The sequence below is a fragment of the Triplophysa dalaica genome, chromosome 25 (genome assembly GCF_015846415.1).
Source record: "Triplophysa dalaica isolate WHDGS20190420 chromosome 25, ASM1584641v1, whole genome shotgun sequence".
In the NCBI taxonomy this organism is placed as follows: Eukaryota; Metazoa; Chordata; class Actinopteri; order Cypriniformes; family Nemacheilidae; genus Triplophysa; species Triplophysa dalaica.
In genome coordinates this window covers 2,256,087-2,274,436 of record NC_079566.1, presented here as the reverse complement: position 1 = coordinate 2,274,436, position 18,350 = coordinate 2,256,087, and the positions used below count along the sequence as shown (strand labels likewise).

The following is an 18,350-nucleotide window of genomic DNA, read 5'->3' as shown; positions in this document are numbered from 1 at the left end:
CAGACTATCGATGATGACGTCACTGCTTGTGAGAAACCCGGCAAGTCTAAAGCTTCCATGTAAACGTGGTTTATTACACATGTAAACACACGTTTCTTTTTAATCTGATTTTTGATAAATATACGTTTATTTTGTGCATGTAAACGCATTTTAGCTTGTAATGACATTGGTGCTTTTTCACTTAAAAAAATATTTTTTGGGCTTTCTGACCCCCAAGACTGTAATTATCCAGCTATGGTCATTGAAGATGTTTTTGGCCACTCTTAACTATACAATTAGACCATAAAGGCAGGTCTTCTTTCTGGCAGATTTGTAATATCTCAAGTGGTTTAAAACTTAACTGTCCTGATAGTGTAAATAGGAACTATCAATGTTTTCAATATTTCGTCACAGTCACTTTCTATTTTAACCATTTTTTGCTGCATATATAGCCAATCTGAAAAAGTTCACGATCTATTTTATGTGCAGAATATATACTGTAACCTTTACATTTTTCACACTGAAAAAATATTAATGGAAAGATTGAATTGACGGGATTGTGAACAACATGAGGCAATTAGAGAATAAATGTTAAGAAACAAGAACATTAGCTAAACAGGAACATTGTTTAAGTTGGAAAAATAGCTATTAAAAAATCATGCGAAATGGGATTTTTACCCACATTTGATTTCGTCCAGACTTGTAGGTAAAGTTGCACACTAAGAGATTCTACATACCATATAAATACTACTAATGAAAGTGAAAGATTGTGTCTACGTTGGAGTTTATTCAGTGCATGGTGCTATATTTTCAACATTTGTCTTTTTTCAGTATTGGCAAACAAAGAGGGCTAAGATGAGAAGAAAAAGAACTTGAGAAGAAAAGTACCATTCCCGTCATTTCTTCACCTCAGACGATAGCATAGGAAAGAGTGTCACGATGATGAAAACAACACTGAACGAACTACATTTTGGTCTCTGTACAGGATACTATCTGAACTATTATAAAAGCCTAACATTTTAAAATAGACATTTAAAAACTGGACGTGCTGAACGTGAGGCAGTATGTTTTACCACAAGAGCACCTGCATTATGGCCATAGTTGATGCACAATATAAAATCCGTAAAATTACGACATTGCTTTTCGATTTCAGAACTGCATTGCAAAACAAGAACCTTTAATTCTGGCTTTTAAAGTGGTTTAAATGACTCGATGAATGACCTCAAACACATCGTAATTTGCCGTCAAATCTGTCTGATCGCTTTCAAATCAATGCTAGGCACATTTAAGTACCGTAGTCGCTAATTAAATCCCTTCATGACCAATCAATTTCATTTGATCTAAAATCGCTTCTGTCTTTTTTGTCTTTAAAGGCTGTGCAGCTCTGTAATAGACCTCATGGGTAAGAACATACTGCCCCCTCTAGTAGAAAAGTAGAAATATACTGAATGAAGAAAGTTGTCCCTGCAAATCCCATTGAAAAACTGGCAGGAGCTGGTGTTTGGGATGCTGAATCTAATACAAAAACGTCAAAGCTGTATTAAGAGAGCAGGGCATCTAAAATGCAAAGTACACACACCAACAAGAAATAAAATGGATGGAAATAAATAGAACGTATCATAGAGTGTAGTTACACAACAACACCACACCCATCCTCAATGGACCCCAATCCATGACACAGGGCATTACCAACAAACAAAAGAAAAACATTTACAAACCGCTGACAAAGTAATACACAAGAAAACATTTGAAATTGTTTTAACATTTTCAATGAAGGTAACGCCTTCGTTTTACAGCCAGAATCAAAGAACCATCACATCATGAGGAACATAAAACATGGAGCTTCAAAACAGAAAGACATTTTCATTATTGTCTCACCCTCATGTCCTTCTAAAACTGTAACACTTGATTTTTTGTTTATTTGGAACTCAAGATTAAATGTTCAGATGAATGTCATTTTAACAGAACGAAAGTGAAAGAAGGCCGATACTGTTGAGCATGAAGGCGAGTAAACAATAACAGTATTACTGTATTTGAATGAACTATTCGAGACAAAATACACTGTGACAACAATAAGATGTCACGCTAACCAAATCCCCAAAATATCTGAAATAAAAAAAATAATGACATTTTAGAAAACTTCTTCCAACCAAACACCCACTTCACGTGTGAACCATCCCTTTGAAATCCACCAACATGGGTTTAAAATACAAAGATATTCTTTTGCCAATGTTTTAGAAAACATTTTTAACATGGTCTAGTCTGTGACGGAATGTCTCGGATGAGGGGGAGGTTTTTAAGAAAAGTCCATTGGAGGTGCTGGAGAATAATAGAGGAGGACTGCTTTTTGCTATTTTGATTCTGTTCTTGAATGCAGGGCGGAGGCTCAGTCTGCAGTATTGACGCTCGAGGTCTGACAGATGTGTAGGGTTTGGAATGTGGCGTCTCAGCCAGAGGTTCATGGGTGGGATGTTTCCTGCGGTGACGGGCTGGGTGGTTGATGGCAAGGGGCTGGACGTGAAGGCTCTTGCGTTGTTTTTTCACATTCATAAACCCGGCTGGTTCCCTTTTTTTCACCCTGCGTAAAAGCGAGATCAATCGCGCAAAACAGAACAAACAAGAAAACATTTCTGGTCAGGCGAAAAGTAAACATCCAGAACAGGTCATGAATGCCTGTGGCATGCAGATCTGAGCGACACGGAAAGAATGGAATATGGCAAATAAGAAAATGATGTAAACACCGCTGGGATGAATGGGGTCAACTGGGTCTCTGCACGCACAAAACAGGGCACTGTGGGAACGCGCGCAGGGCAGCGTTACCCATGAGCCTCTGGGAGTTCTGTGTGTGTATACATACCACCCTGACAGCTGGATAAACAGCACCAGATGCCCAGTGCCTCGCATAAACACACCAAAAGGCCCACATTTACAGGCCTAATGTTGAGAGCGGGCGGGGTAGTTTTCTCAGAGGAGGTAAGAAATGCTGTGCCTCATCCAAACAATTCAACCGAGAAAAGAATCTACAGTAAAAATATAACTTACTTATCAGACACACTTACTATGAAATTCAGATTTTATTTAATTCCTGTGTAATTGCAAACCTGAATGACTTTCTTTTATCTGCAGAACACAAAAGAAGAACGCGGGTAACCAAACAACATTGGCCCTCATTGAATCCACTGTACGGACACAAAACCACCGAGACGTTTCTCAAAATATCTTCTTTTGCGTTCCACAGAAAAAAAGTAATTTACAGGTTATAAGCAACATGACATTGAGCAAATGAGGATATTAAAATGATTTCAAGCTGAATGGTTGATTCAACCATTTGGTGAACTGACAGGTTTGAGTAGCACTTATTTTCTAACACAGGGGCGGACTTGAAAGCAAAAATCCGCCATAGCCCTCCACCATTTCTGTTGACCGGGGGGGATGTTTGATTGCATCGGCCCTCCACCATCTCTCTCCGGGGCGGCCAAAGTGGCCATTCTTGCCCCATACGTTAGCAGCACACCGGGACTCCTGATGGCCAGTCCGCCCCTTGGCACGGCTGTTCTGGACTTTGACAGAATCTCCTACCGGTCAGTCCGCCCCCGCCTGTGCATTATGTTTTAAGGAAGGTAGCATTTTGCTGGACTCTCTATGTTCTCAAGTAGACCCCAAAGCATGGAAGTGAGTGAATAAGAGAAGATGTGACTTATCGTCTAAAATGGAGGTGAGTATACATAATAAAAGCCACAAAGCTTAAGCTATGGCACAGAAACAATTAAATATTTGCCTGATTTAAAAAGATACAATATGACATTTGGACTTTTTCATTATTTTCCTTACAAATCTCATAAAGAAAATATTAACGTAGAGCTATGAAGCATTGCAAACATATCAGAACTACAAGCACGTATTCGTGTCATAAATATGGCAGGATTATATTGCTGTCTAAGGGACTTGATGCAGAACCGAGGGCTTTACTAAGGCACAGTTCATTTTCTCTACCGTTTATGGAGTCTGTAAATCACACATTTCCTTGCTGTGTCTAATACTAAAGAATTCCCGCAGTCTACACATGCACTTCTGTGAAGGGTTTTCATGCAGATAGAGGGATCCTGGACTCCCTTTCAGTGGGATGCTTTTGGAATTGTGTGAATTGGTCATACATCACAAAAATTAAAATTAGAATGAAAGGAAGAACATTTTTTGAGAAATTTAATAAAACAGAGCATATGTGATCCAAGGCCCATACTCAGAAGATGTTTAGTATTTTTACTTAACTTAACAGATTTTCCACCACTATAAATTTGGTGTTTAACCAAAATAAAAATGTTAAATTCTCACTATATTATAAATAAAATGTATTTTACAAATGAAATACAAAACTCCAAAACATGCATAGTTTCTGGCAGTATGTTGTATGATCATATGTTTATGGTTAATTCATACTAAAATGTATTATTAAAAACTACACAAATGCACATTCTATAAATCGCACACAGGTTAACACAGGCACTAACCGGGGTCTCATTCAGATGTTACTCAGGGGTGATCTCTGTTTCCTGATGAACGACCACTTTAGTGACAGACATGTCAGGATGCTGCTCTTTTGCCTCCTTTATAGCCTGAGCAAGAGCCTGGAGATCAGAAAGAACAGCTTTAAAACAACCGCACACCACAAAGGCCAAGGGATGCACTGTAGATGGCTTTGGATAAAAGCATCTGCCAAAAGTATACACATTTCTGGTATCTCATGTGCAAAGTAACGCGTATATACTGTATATCTCATTTGAAGACGTTTTTAATACAATGTGCCAATCGTGCTTTTCTGGACTATGATATAAATTGAAAGCTACGTCACTCATGTCTTGTTTCCATGGGAAATACGTATATAGCGGAAAGAACATTATTTTATAGGCGATAACTGCAGGTAGTAAATGCATTTCACCTTATCATGGTCAATCTCAGTGTCTCCAGTGATCACAATTCTCTTCTCGATACGGGTCTCTGAGATTCCGCCTTTCACAGTCTAAATAAAGACAGAGAGAAGCAAACAAGACGATGAGAGCTACCTTATCATTTTCCTAATTTTATTTTTTTGATAATACTAGTGTTATCACTAATGCTGTACAATATACAGTTGCTATGTATTGTAAACATTATGCCGGAGGATTTTTTTCCACGAGTGTTTAGAAGCTCATTCAGAATGACACAATAGATTGTCCTATACACCGTTTCATCGGACGTGCGGGATGACTATTTATATTTAATTGTTTTATGTAGTATTAATTTGTATTATTATTTTACTGTATAATAATTGTGTTAATAGATTTGTTGAATTTTGTTGAATGTTTTATTAAATAAACTATTTGTTGAACAGGTCCTTTAGTTTGGGGAAACCGTATGGTACACTGACATCTAGCGGTTGAGCTTGGTATCGCAGTTTAAATTCAAAATATTGGAGAGGCAAGTTGAGCAAAGGCACAGACGGTTATTCTTGTTTTTGATTGTTATCATAAATTATCTACAGGCACTCTATTGTTTGAGAATGTGTACCGGAAGTTAAGTCAGAACACAAAAGTGTGCATGCGCTGTAACGTTTGTTTATGTTGTAAAGATGAAACCGTCTGTACCTTGGTGATCTGGGTTGTAGTGGTGGTGCTCACAGTCTCAGATGTGATCGTCTGAGCACTCAACAGCATTCCAGACTCCTTCTCAGACACTGCATTGGTCTGTTAGAAGACAAAACATTTTTGCTTTGAATACTAGTTTATCAGAAGTACAACCATGTATCTTTTCGATCATTGGAAATCAATTTTACTTGCATAATACAATCATACTGTATAAAGTCGAAATGCGCTGAAAAAACTCATTACTGACATAAATATAAAAGAGGCAATCCTTTGTTCATATAATTATTATTATATGGTTGATTATATGGTTTCATGTAATATTATTAAATTATTGAATGACATATGATAAGATATTACAACATATGTTCAGAATGAAAAATGTATAACAATTCATTTTGAAAAGATGCAATCATAATGGGATAGTTCACCCCAAAATTTCTCATCCACAAGTTGTTCCAAGCCTGTATAAATTACTTTGTTCTGCTGAACACAAAGGATAATTTAAAGTTAGCAACTTTTAGTTCTAGGACATCATTGACTACCATAGTAGGAACATTTTAAATTGTAGTCAAAAGTACCCCAGAACTGATTGCTTTCACAAATTATTCAAAATACCTTATTTTGTGATCAACAAAACAAAAGAGCATACCAAATATCTTTCTTTGTGTTTAACAGAACAAATTAATTTATACCAGATTGGAACAGAACTTTCATTATTGGGTGAACTATACAATATACAATTGTTTATTGTATACATTATGGCACAGGGTTTTTCCATGAGTGTTTAGAAGCTCATCAGAAAGACACAATAGATTGTCCTCTATGTGAATGACAGATACTTGAGTGTGATTACTGCAATGTGGTTATTTAAACCGAAAAGTAGAGTAAATACAATAGGAAATAAGTTTGAATATCCAATGTCAGATACTACTACCAATTACACATACATAAAATCAGCCAAAAAAGCAATGTCAACCAATGGGAGGCATTAAAAATCACTAGTATCAGCGGATGTGGATACAGATAGGGATTATACTGTATGCACTCATACCACTGTACAAATACATGTTCATGTACAACTTTACACATATTAAAGGAGTAGTTCACTTTTAAAATCAATTTTCATGATAATTTCCTCACCCCAGTGTCATCCAAGATGTTTATGTTTTTTTTCATTAGTCGAAAATAAATGAAGGTTTTTTTGAAGGAGTCTTCAATGGACTCCAGTTGAAGGTCAAAATGACAGTTTCAGTGCAGCTTCAAAGGGCTTTAGACGATACTAGATGATGAATATCTTATCTTCATAATATCTTATGAAGGTCTTATCTAGTGAAACAATTGGTCATTTTCAAAAAGAAAACAAATCTATTTGCTTTATAAACACAAATGCTCGCCTTGCTCTGTTCTGCGATGCACATTCATGACTTCCCAAAATAAGTAACTATGAGAAAAGGTCACGCTTGAGTCAGTGTTTACAAGTTGAACGTGCAAGTTTTCAATGTAATTACGTGAAGTCATGAACGCGCATCGCAGAAAAGAGCAAGGCGAGTATTTCTGTTTATAAAGCATATCATTTTATATTAATTTTGAATGACCTATCGTTTCACTATTAAAACATTTATTCATCGTCTGGTATGCTTTAAAGCCCTTTGAAGCTGCACTGAAACTTTCCTTTTGACCTTCAACCGTTTGGAGTCCAGTGAAGTCCATTATATGGAAAAAAATCCTGAAATGTTTTCATCCAAAACCTTCATTTCTTTTCTTCTACAGATGAAACAAACAAACATCTTGGATGACATGGGAGTAAGTAAATTATCATGAAAATGTATTTTAAAGTGAACTACTCCTTTAAATATCCTGTACTGGCGTTCATTGTAAATCACTAATATTGACTAATCTGTATACTCATACAAACTGTATACTCGGCAATGTTGATATAAGTATTGTTATTGACACACCACGCCATCCTCCAACACTAGTTCAGGCGATTGTCATTTAATGTAACGTATGACACTTGCAGACAAAAGCTGGCACAACAACAAACACCCGACCAAACACCAAGCAAAATTGGCAACAGAGAATAACAAATGTGTTGTCAGTGACACACAGGACATAAATGCACAAAAGAGTGCATGTCCTAGACCCCCTCTCACCTGTGCAGACTCATAGGTGATGGTCTTGGTTTCTGTGTGCACTATTGGAATGTCCTTGATGGCGATTTCGCCGCGAAGGGAGTTGGAGACATCAGAAATGGTGATAGTTTTTGTCTTCACCACAGGAGACTGTGTAAGGGGGGTCAGAATGCAAAGTGAGTAGGATTGCTTTTCTCACTACATTACCTTACTGGCACACATCAAAATTACTGAACACCATCTGGAAGCTTCGTCCGAGCTTTGTATAGTACTAGAACCTGAAGGCTGAAATTCTATGCTGACTGGCTCATAAAAAACAACTACCAAACAGAAAAAAATGCTTAGTCTGGCGGAATGAAAAAGGGGAATCTCTAACAGTGCCACTGCAATACGTTCGGATGGGTTTTGCGCTCCCTTTAAACAAATTTTCCTGGTCAGCGGAAGGGTCAACCCATCAACAAGCATCATATAGTGTGCTGATTCGATTGTTTATACGCAAGTAAAAAAATAGCCTCCAAAGCTAAAAGGATCCGAAAGAACATAAGCTGAAATAAGAAAAATGAAGGTTGAAATTATATAGGCCTGTGACTGCACAGAAATGGCCTTCAGGATACCATAATTCATCACAGAGCACAGTGTAATATAAAATTGGGGGTGTGCATCTTCAATTTTTACAAAGATAAGGCACGTAAAATGTGTGTTTGTATTAGAAAACTCTCTGCGAGAGGACCAGGCTGAAGCCTACAGCATCTCACAAGAGCCCAGCAATACCCATAATGCTCAATTTAGATACGCAGATTATGCATATTAAAGCCATAACAAATCACATCAATTTTCCCTTTTAATCTTTTATCTCCAGGCACTCTGCCATAAAAGCTTTTGATTTGGGAACGTTTCAAGTCAAAAATGATTTTCAACCAATAAAAGAAACGGCAGGTTGACAGATGTCGAAGGCAATGCAGCATCAGATTCGAGCCAGGACTTGCCATGTGGCGCTTTCAAAAGAACAGCTCATCATGATACCTCACGTGCCGAGCTCTGGAAGTTTCCTTTCAAGTAGTTATTCGCTCATTTTAAAGAGGACAAACTGCAACTATGACTCTGAAGATTCTATAGTTCGGAGAAGATAAAAGACTGAAATCAGAAAAGTGTTTCCAGAGGACGTTTATAAAGTACTTTGCCATCAGTGGATGGGAGTTTTTCTTTCCTTTGAGAAACTAGCGGTGTTCCTTAAAATGAGATGCTTTAAGGGTATAAAGACAAAATCCTCCATTGGGCCACATTCCCATCTTTAAACATGGTAAATGAAAAGTATGCTTTATTTAAATCTAACAATTCTTAAAGGGATAGTCCACCCAAAAAAGAAAATTCTGTCATAATTTACTCACCCTCAGGTTGTTTCAAATCTGTATGAATGTATTTGATCTGATGAAGACAGACAGATATATGAAAGAATGTCACCCATTTTCAGATCTGTGACATCATCCACTACCATAGTAAGAAAAAAAGAGTATACATGTTTTTCTTCATTCGTTTTAGTTATTAGATATTTTGAATAAACACCAGTTCTGAGACACCTTTGACCATTTTATTTTTGCTACAATGGTAATCAATTATGTTCCAGAAGTGAAAATGACTCACATTCTTCCAAATATCTTTTTCTGTGTTCATTCATTTATACAGGTATGAAATTACATGAGGGTGAGTGAATTGCATATTACACTGGATGTTTTTCCACTGTAAGGTGACGGTTGACATTATACATTATTTTACCTGACCACGTGCACCTATATATAAATACATATTGACTTCTAAATGTTGTGAAAATGACGTCAAAGAAAATATATATTTTTTAGATTTTATTGATTGTACATTGGATTGTCAATATCAGGAAATGGATCTCAGTCAGAATTCATGCCATATTTAATTTGACGCAAAGGAAAACAAGTTTGTGGTGTATGGAAATATGTGGAGTCGTGTCAGCGCAGTAGCCCAGTGGTTTGCCCTTCAGACACATATACATGAGCATTTGGCTGACGGGGAACCAGGTTCGAGTCCAACCTGGGTCATGTCCCAATTCCACATCCTGTCTATTACCCGAAAAAAGAAGGTCATTACCCTATTACCATAATGTTGTGTACAAATTGCTCTTAGATAATTTGTCCGGTTAAGATCATTTGTCGAAACATTTCCAGGAAGTAATCAAAAAACATGTGGTTATTGAATAAGACATGAACTTGGACGTTAACATTGTTTTTCTATCCTACACTGGATCAGTTGCAATTGCATTATTATAAATATGACATCACCTTGACTGGAGTCCATAGAAGTGCAAAGTTTTTCTCTTAAGTTAAGCTACAAAACCTAAACTGTACAGTGCATCTTAAACTAAAAACAATGGTGTACAGATCAAAACATACAGTTTCTTGCCTTTTTTGCTTTGCATTGTTTTTGTGGAGTGAGAGGACCTGATCGGAGTCACTTAAAACTAGAGTTGCAGGAGAATCATCAACAGTAGTGCAGTGCTTTAGAACACAAATAAAAATGTTCTCAGTTCCATAGAAGGAAAACAAAACAATATAAATTAATGAGGACTATCAGTAAAGCACCGTATGATAGTCTGATGTAAAATATAAATAGACTTCCTGTAGCACAGAAACGATTTCATCCATCACTGCATGAAGATAATAAAACTGTTGCAGCTAACAAATACTAAAACAATCACAACAGCAATAAAATAAGAGCAAAAACACACAAAAATGTGCTGTCCTCAAAGAAATACCAGTGCTTGCAGTGCAAAAATGACACCCACAACCACATGCCAAGTTGTCTGTGTATGAAATTCAACAAATTCGGCAATGATGTCCTGCGGTTTGAATGCCACAACAGACACATTAGAAAATTAGATGCAAGCAAGATACAGCCATTCACAATTCAGTACACAATAAAGATGTCATTGTTTAAAGCTCAACTTTACATGTGGACCAACATAAGAATATTCACTTATTTGTAAATCAAATCTCATTAAAAGTTTTGCCCACAAAAGAACCCGTTAACGTTATTTAAATAATCATATACATTTTTTTTTATTATGTAATGAAAATAAGAAATCGCTTTGGAATATTTTTTACATCATCAAACTAAACGAAAAAACTTAACGTATCTCTCTATTTGTCATTATTACTTATCATTTATCAAAAGGGTTAAAGGCTCTTAAAACCTGCATACACAGGATTAGACCTATCGTGAGTTTTGATCGTAGCAAACGCTCACGTCCAATTTGATAAATGGCAAGTTTTGAGTGGAAACGATCTTACGTCCGTGCGTTTATGGTCGTACGCTCATTTCATAAATGAGGCCCAATGTCTGTGACGTTATTTACGGTTTTAATTGAAGTCTGCACATCAAGCTGAAAGATTGGCAAAAAAGAATAAAAGAGAGGAAGACTTTCTCATTTTAATGTATAGCTCATTCTGCAAGCACCGTAATGATCGGAGAAAACAATCTGACTAAAACCATTTGAGTAGTAACTACAGAAAGCAGAACATTTGAAAACACTGAATGAACATTGATAAATGAAGACTGTATGACCTTGAATACAGTCTGGTACTGTAGTACAGTGCTCATGTCCAGTGTTTTTGTTCAGACTCTTAAACTCTTAATCAAGATCATTAAGAGATCATTAAGAATTCACCAAAATTCAAGGAAGGTCCACACTTTCCCTCCTCCTTAAGTTCTCAAGATCCAAACTCTGTTTAGTCTGAAAACTTTCCCTTAGTTCCGTTTCTTCTCTTCCGCCGTCTCTCAAATGAAGACTAGCCACCACAACGTCAGCGCCACGACCAGCAGGCCGCTCAGCAGGACAGACACACGAGTGCGATACAAAACTATGGGGGACAGCTGACAGACTCCTGTGGCACTCCAGTCTTCTTCCGTGGACACAGCTATGGAGATTTGGTCATTGTGTTCCTGAGGCTCAGTGACTTCATCTTCATTACCATGTTCGTCCTTCTCCATGTGCTGCAGGAGCGCCAGCCCCCCTGGCATGGGTGCCCACCTGACCCTTACCTGTTCTAGCCTCGGCGTACCTGCCTCACGCTTCCACCTCTGTGCGGGCCAACGGGACATCAAGAGAGACAAAGAACAATGAACAGACGTGTGGAGGAGGGTTGGGGGGTGGAGAGACATGGGAGAGCTTGACGGATGATAGATGTATGTGTATGGTCATAGAGGATTCTGGATAAGTTTACAGTATAGACTCAAGATCTGAGCAGAGATGACACCAAAGAGGTTCAGGCAGGCCAAACAGGTTGAAGCTTTGAAGGTTTTTATGGCGATGGTGGTGTGCTGTACACCTGATTGACACTTAGACCTGTCAGAAAACAAGTATATTTTGACAGTGCAAATACATCTGTTCAGCAACAGACAAACACCATAAAAAACGGGATGATTTGGGGGATCGGACCACCAGTGAGATCCTCACTGCCTCACGGGGTAAGAAGTTATGTCAAATTATCCATGTGCTAGATAGAGGTTTACTACAATACATCCTAGAAGAACAACCATTCACCGCACACCCACTATATCTGACAAATATGATTGGAAATTGGGGAATGAATAAAAAATTACATTTTCTAACCACAAGTTTCCGGAGGGCGCTACTGTAAAAATGAACGTGGGCACAACTTTCGGTGAGGCGGCGGAAGTAGTGTATTACAGCATTGAATAACTTATTCTGATGACAGAAAATGAGACTGATTGATATTTTGAATTGTAATACTATTGGTTTCATGTGGGAATATATGAAAAAACAATTTCGAAACTGATGAGCAACACCTGCTTCGTGGCTGCACTTACAACAAAACGAGCGCATTACTCACAGATCTAAAGATGGACTGCTCCTGTGAGGGACTGTTCAGTTTTTATAGGGCGAACTTTAAAATGTTGACCGCTTATCTCAAGCAAATAGATAATGAACATTAAACATGACTTAGACTCAATGTCTCCATACTTTAAAAAGAGAGTTCGGAGTTTTATAAGGGAGATGTAATAGATTCATAAGGTATAAATAAAAACGCAAAACAGATTTTACAAGGATTCTTTACTGTATTTTATCGATGTGTCTGTTGATATATTGTGAGATGGACAACATTTCTCATCTGATATGCTTTGTTAAGTAGTTATTTCTTCAACTTATCATCCTATAAACAAAACATAGAGAGAATGTTTAAAAATGAATAAGGCAGCATTTGCACGTGATCTTTAGTATGTTTATCAGATTAATGGCCAGATGACAATACAGTAGCTTTATGATATGTTCACGTGGCCCGTGTAATGCTCTGCAGTTTGCTTTTAAGAAAAATGATTCACCGTTACAACAACTGAATCAATAAAGTTGCTAAATATCCGTTGTCAAGTATTAAAATCATCATCCCATTCCCCTATAAAGTATTGGACAGAATGCTGATGTAGTTTATGGGGCGATTCAAATTTTGTGTCTAAAACTGCGCAGAAAACGTGAGCCGCGCCGCATTCTCAAGTCAAATGTAAAGTTGAACTATTTTCATCTCAATGCGGCGCTGACACGCATACAAAAATGTGCATGCCACACCCTATGCGCATTACGACTACGACGCTCACTATTTGCGCGCGGCTGCCTCTTGTCTACATTTAAATAACGAACTTGTGTGCGTAAAAGACGCAAAATGTGAATCCCCCTTAAATTGCTATCAGTGTGTAAGTTCACATTGTGCTATAAACGAATGACTTAAAATACTGCAGAAACACATTTCTTTACATTGAACCAGAAGTTAATCCCGTTTTTCGCGAAAGGCATCATGGGGCGTAGGAAATTTGTGGCTTGCATTGACGTAACGGATTACATGCTACAAAAAACAAACCGTACAACCTGTGATCTCTTCTTCAAAAACTATATTGACTCTTATGAGCCGGGTATTTTTATGAATTACTGAAAGTTTCAAAATCTCAAGCTCATGAGATTTCTTGTTAAATCTAGTAAAAAAAAAAACGTTTTTTGTCTGTAACGTAGCAGTTTTATGTGCTTAGGTTTGAGACTGCTACATAACATAATAAGCCTCTGCAGAGGCGGGGCGTGGGGCAGGCGGCCGTATCGTCTTATGGGTGTTACTAGACTCTCCTGCTTGTGGGGATGAGAACTTGAGTGGAGATATAGATGTGAGTGAAGAGAGAGAAGGAAAAGACTGAGACCCAGAACAAGACTTAAGTGGAGAGATTGAGGAGAACAAACAAGGGGAAGGAACGGATGGACAAGAGGTGTAGGACAGAAACACAAGGAAGAAGGGGGAAAAGACAATGACATGAAGAGGAGGAAGCGTCAGAATCTTATCGCTGGCTTTTCCTGTTTGCTTCTTTAGTATTCTTTTATCTGCATTCCTTATCAGAATCATGCAGAAATCCAGCCATGCGATTGGCAGATCAAAGCAGAAGAAAGCCATTCAGCAGCAGCAGCAGTAGAGGGGACAGGGCGTGGCCAGAGGGTCTATTAAAGCTGCAGGCAGGGGGCAGATTTCAGACAGAGAGGAATTGTACTCTGATGGGGCCATGGCCATTGCATCCAGCGGCCATTTGAGCTTGCGTTGTTCTTTATCAACATAAAGAAACATGTCTTTTCTGGTATGGATGCGTCACAAGCCAGCCAAAAAGGACCAAAAAAAGAGTACGATTACCTCCGATATATCCCCCACTACTCTGTGTATGGGTAGGAGAGGGGGCGTCTTCACCTACACAACATACACGCAAACACACACTTTTCAATGTAATGGCATATAAAATTAAGTTTGTATTTGTTTTAATGTTTATCTTATATAAATAATCAAACAATATGCTCTCTGTACAATATCAGTTAAACTTGTAGACAATTGTATGGTTATGCAAAAGAGCTACACTAGGAGTAAAAAGTAGTCAACTACTGGTAAATGCCCACAAGTCGTGATGCACAACCATTATTTTATCAGAACTTTTTAAGCGACTCACCACAGAGGGCAGATAACAGGACAATTGATGATTTATGTTGGGTAACTCCAGCCACAATGAAAATTCACAGGTCCAAAGTCCCACTCAACCTTACTGTATATTAAACAAAAATATTCTCTGACCAATTTAGACTCGTTCTACACTAGTGCGTTTTCATATTTGCAAACTCGCACCTGCGTTTTCGAAACGCTAAGTTTACATTGACAAAAATGCAGTCTCAGTGTGGACGAAAGGCCAACTTTAAGGGATAGTTCAGCTAAAAACTCCAATTTGCCATTTATTTTCTCACCCTCAGGCCATCCGAGATGAAGGTGATATTTTTTCTTGAGAAAAACCATAAAGAAGAATGTTTGGTAACTCCGCTGCCCTCTCTGCTTCATATAATGGGAGTCTATGGGGTCCACCTGTCTAAGAGTTCCAAAAGCACATTATTCCAAAAGGCGTCTCCTGGCGACATGTTGATGCTTTGTGAAGCAAATCGTTTGATATTTTCATAAAACTGAACGTCAGCCTCTGCACACTATCGCAATCTTCTTATTATAGTATTTGGTGGAGGATGGCATACAAGCGTGTGGTACGTTTAGCGCCACCTGCAAAAAGGGAGTGTTGAGGCTGTACAGGAAGGCTAATATTATAAAAAATGACTTTCAAATTCATGGAAATATTGAGCGAGTCACTTCACGAAACGTCAACATGTCGCCAGGAGCTGCTTTTTGGAATTAAGTGCTTTAGGAACTCTTAGACAGGTGGACCCCATAGACTGCCATTACATGAAGCAGAGAGGGCTGCAGATTTACCAAACAAGCTTCTATATGGTTCTACTCAAGAAAAAATGTCACCTACATCTCTGATGGCCTGAGGGTGAGTAAATAAATGGCAAATTGGTGTTTTTGGCTGAACTATCCCTTTAAAGTCATTAAAAAGTGAAGTGATGCAAAGTTCTAAAGTAGGAGGTCTTAACCCATAACTTTTTATCATGATTAAGAATACATTTTAAAAGAATTTTGACCTCTTATGTATTGACTACTTTAAAGGAGTAGTTCAATTCAAAATAAGCCCCCACTGACTTTCCATAGTCATTTTTATCATTATTCCTACTATGGAAAGTCAAAGGGGGCATATTTTGAAGTGAACTACTCCTTGAAGTTTTACTGTCTGGTCCAGTTTGTAGTTCATTCAGGCCACCATCCATCCACTTGGACAGGTAAAGATCATCTGACTTACATGCAAAGAGTGTAAATGTCCTTTTTGGGCGGATAAATGTAGTAAATACCACAATAACAGACTGAAAGGAACAGCTTGGCACATGGCCAAACAAATAACACCAAAATCTAGTTTTGATGTCCGTAACCTTCTTTCTCAAAAGGACTCATACATCAACTTTCCAAGCTTAAAATGATGTGTGACTTAAGTCTTACAGAGCGCTTTCAATTCTGTATATGCATATATGCATCAAACCGTCTGTGTGTGATTTGCGGGTGTGCCATCAAATGAGTGACATTCATTTCACCATCAAGATAAATCTTTAAAATACCACGTTGTCTGTTATGACAGTACTGATGTTCCGAAGTTAATCTTCACCGTAAAGTCACCTTCATATCAGCAAACCAGCGACACAACCATTAATCTAATGTGACCTTTAACATTTGACATGTACAGTAACCCAAGCACTCACGTCAGGCTGCATCTGGCCGTTGAAGCTGGCGGTGCGGAAGGGCGAGTGGGTCGACAAGCGTTTGTCCCACTCGCTGGGCCGTGGAACTGGAGCCGACTCCATGAAGCTGCGCTTGAGCTCACTGATGCTAGTGTGATGACGCATGATCTCAGTCTGGGTCTTTTCCACATCCTAAGAGATAGAGAGTCAGAGAGAAAGACGTCCAGGCAGAGAAAATATACCAGGAAGATCGAAAGAAAAAGACATGATGACACCGGAAAAGAATCAAATGAGACAAAAAGAAATGACACAAGAAAAGAAAGAAGAGAAAGAAATAGTGAGATTGTGAGATCAGGGAGAAATGAAGCAGAGAGATCTCATTAGCCTGAAGTTCTTATATTATTGATCATCTCAATCACCGAACTCTGGTGTGTCACGCGCAGGGTTGGGAATCAAGAACCAGTTGTTTTTTGATCTCATTTATTTTTTACTCAAAATATACAAATGATCTTAATGAAATAACGGTCCTACAATTCCCGTCCCCGGTCACACCAGTTTACAGACAAACAGATATCAGGAGAAACACACACATGGTCATTGTACAGATGGATAACTGAGACACAGATCTCTCTCTCGGTTTTACTTGGTGAGACCTTGATGGTCTTCTATCTGCCTTTTTAGCGGTTCTCTTTCCCCGTGGGCTGATTTGTGACCTCTCTACACCTGAGGGGATGCTATGATTATTCATCTCAGATCCAGTCTGCGATTGGCCAGAACCAGTGGTCCATGTGTATAGTGACAGACCGTGATTCATGACATCGAGTGAGATACTAGCTGATCTGTATTCACGTCAGATTTAATCTGGATACCTGCAGAAGGCAGCAGACGGTCGGGACATTAGATGTAAAACAGAGAGAGCTGATTCGTGTCTTAGTGGGACACACAACAAAATGAAACACTCTCATGAGAAAACAGCCCTCATCACCTCCCTTGACTGACTTCAGCTGCCTCTTAACATTAAACAGAGCCAAGCGCCTCATCATTTTTACTGCTCAATGAAACCATAAATCTTAGTCAAATACTTGGGATACAATGCAGCAGGTTATATAGCTTGAACATGTATGATCACAGTAGGTGGAGTGAAACTGGCAGCACATTGAGAGCACTTCGGTTTCAAAACCTAGTAAGCAGCCTACCTAGACAACATTTTGAGGTCAAAGACTTGGCAAAACTGAGTAAAATGTGTGACATTGTTGTGACATCCTTTCCGATACTCTGATCAAGACATTTGTGAGATTTCTTTGAGAGAGTCTTTTTTTCTCAGGAGAAATAGCCGAGACAAGGTATTTTATAATAAGGTGTTATTAGTTAATATTAGTAAATGCATAAGCTAATAATGAACAATTTCGTTATTCAGCATTTTTTATCCTAGTTCATGGAGCATTAACTAATGTTACAGGGACAAAATTTGATTTTAATAATGTATTAGTAAATGCTAAAATTAACATGAACCTCTTACCTGCCGCAGCCCTGTTTCAGCCTACACATGAAAACGCACTGTCGGCACTAAAATGGCTGTAATTCAAGAATTATTTCATTTATAAAGAGAATCAGAAGATTATTGCTGTAAAAAGAAATTACAAAAAAAACTCTAAACGGTTAGTTTTTCTTTTAGAAAAAAAATACAGAAAAAATACAGAATACCCAAATTTCATGAGTCGAAGTCCCAAGAGTCACCAAGAACTTGATACACCAGAGTTTTTTGTGCCTATGTTTTTGAGCTGCTCTACCACCAAAATCCTCTAGGGGGCCATAGGTTTCCATTGTTTTTAACACTTATTCTGAAATTTGATGACATAAGCTTTTTTCACTTTTCCAATTAACAGACACAATGAAAAAATACAAAAGCACAGGAACAAGTAAACAAAACAAGAAATTTGTATGAAACTA

General features: G+C 38.1%; 1 protein-coding gene across 11 annotated transcripts in view; it reads right to left on the bottom strand.

Moving 5' to 3' along the window:
- Window positions 1-746: 746 nt before the first annotated feature.
- epb41a (erythrocyte membrane protein band 4.1a) overlaps window positions 747-18,350 on the bottom strand; it is a 49,128-nt gene continuing 31,524 nt past the window's right edge. For 6 of the 11 annotated variants that reach the window (XM_056742084.1, XM_056742073.1, XM_056742074.1 and 3 more), the window contains 6 exons: window positions 16,422-16,592; window positions 7,754-7,882; window positions 5,601-5,699; window positions 4,916-4,996; window positions 4,488-4,604; window positions 747-2,557 (listed from right to left, as the gene is read on the bottom strand). In XM_056742084.1, the coding sequence (XP_056598062.1) occupies window positions 4,506-4,604; window positions 4,916-4,996; window positions 5,601-5,699; window positions 7,754-7,882; window positions 16,422-16,592 (579 nt within the window). In that variant the 3' untranslated portion in view covers window positions 747-2,557; window positions 4,488-4,505. Of the gene's footprint in view, window positions 2,558-4,487; window positions 4,605-4,915; window positions 4,997-5,600; window positions 5,700-7,753; window positions 7,883-9,339; window positions 12,105-14,238; window positions 14,494-16,421; window positions 16,593-18,350 lie in introns of those variants that run through there. The other 5 variants (XM_056742076.1, XM_056742079.1, XM_056742081.1 and 2 more) reach the window with 5 other exon arrangements.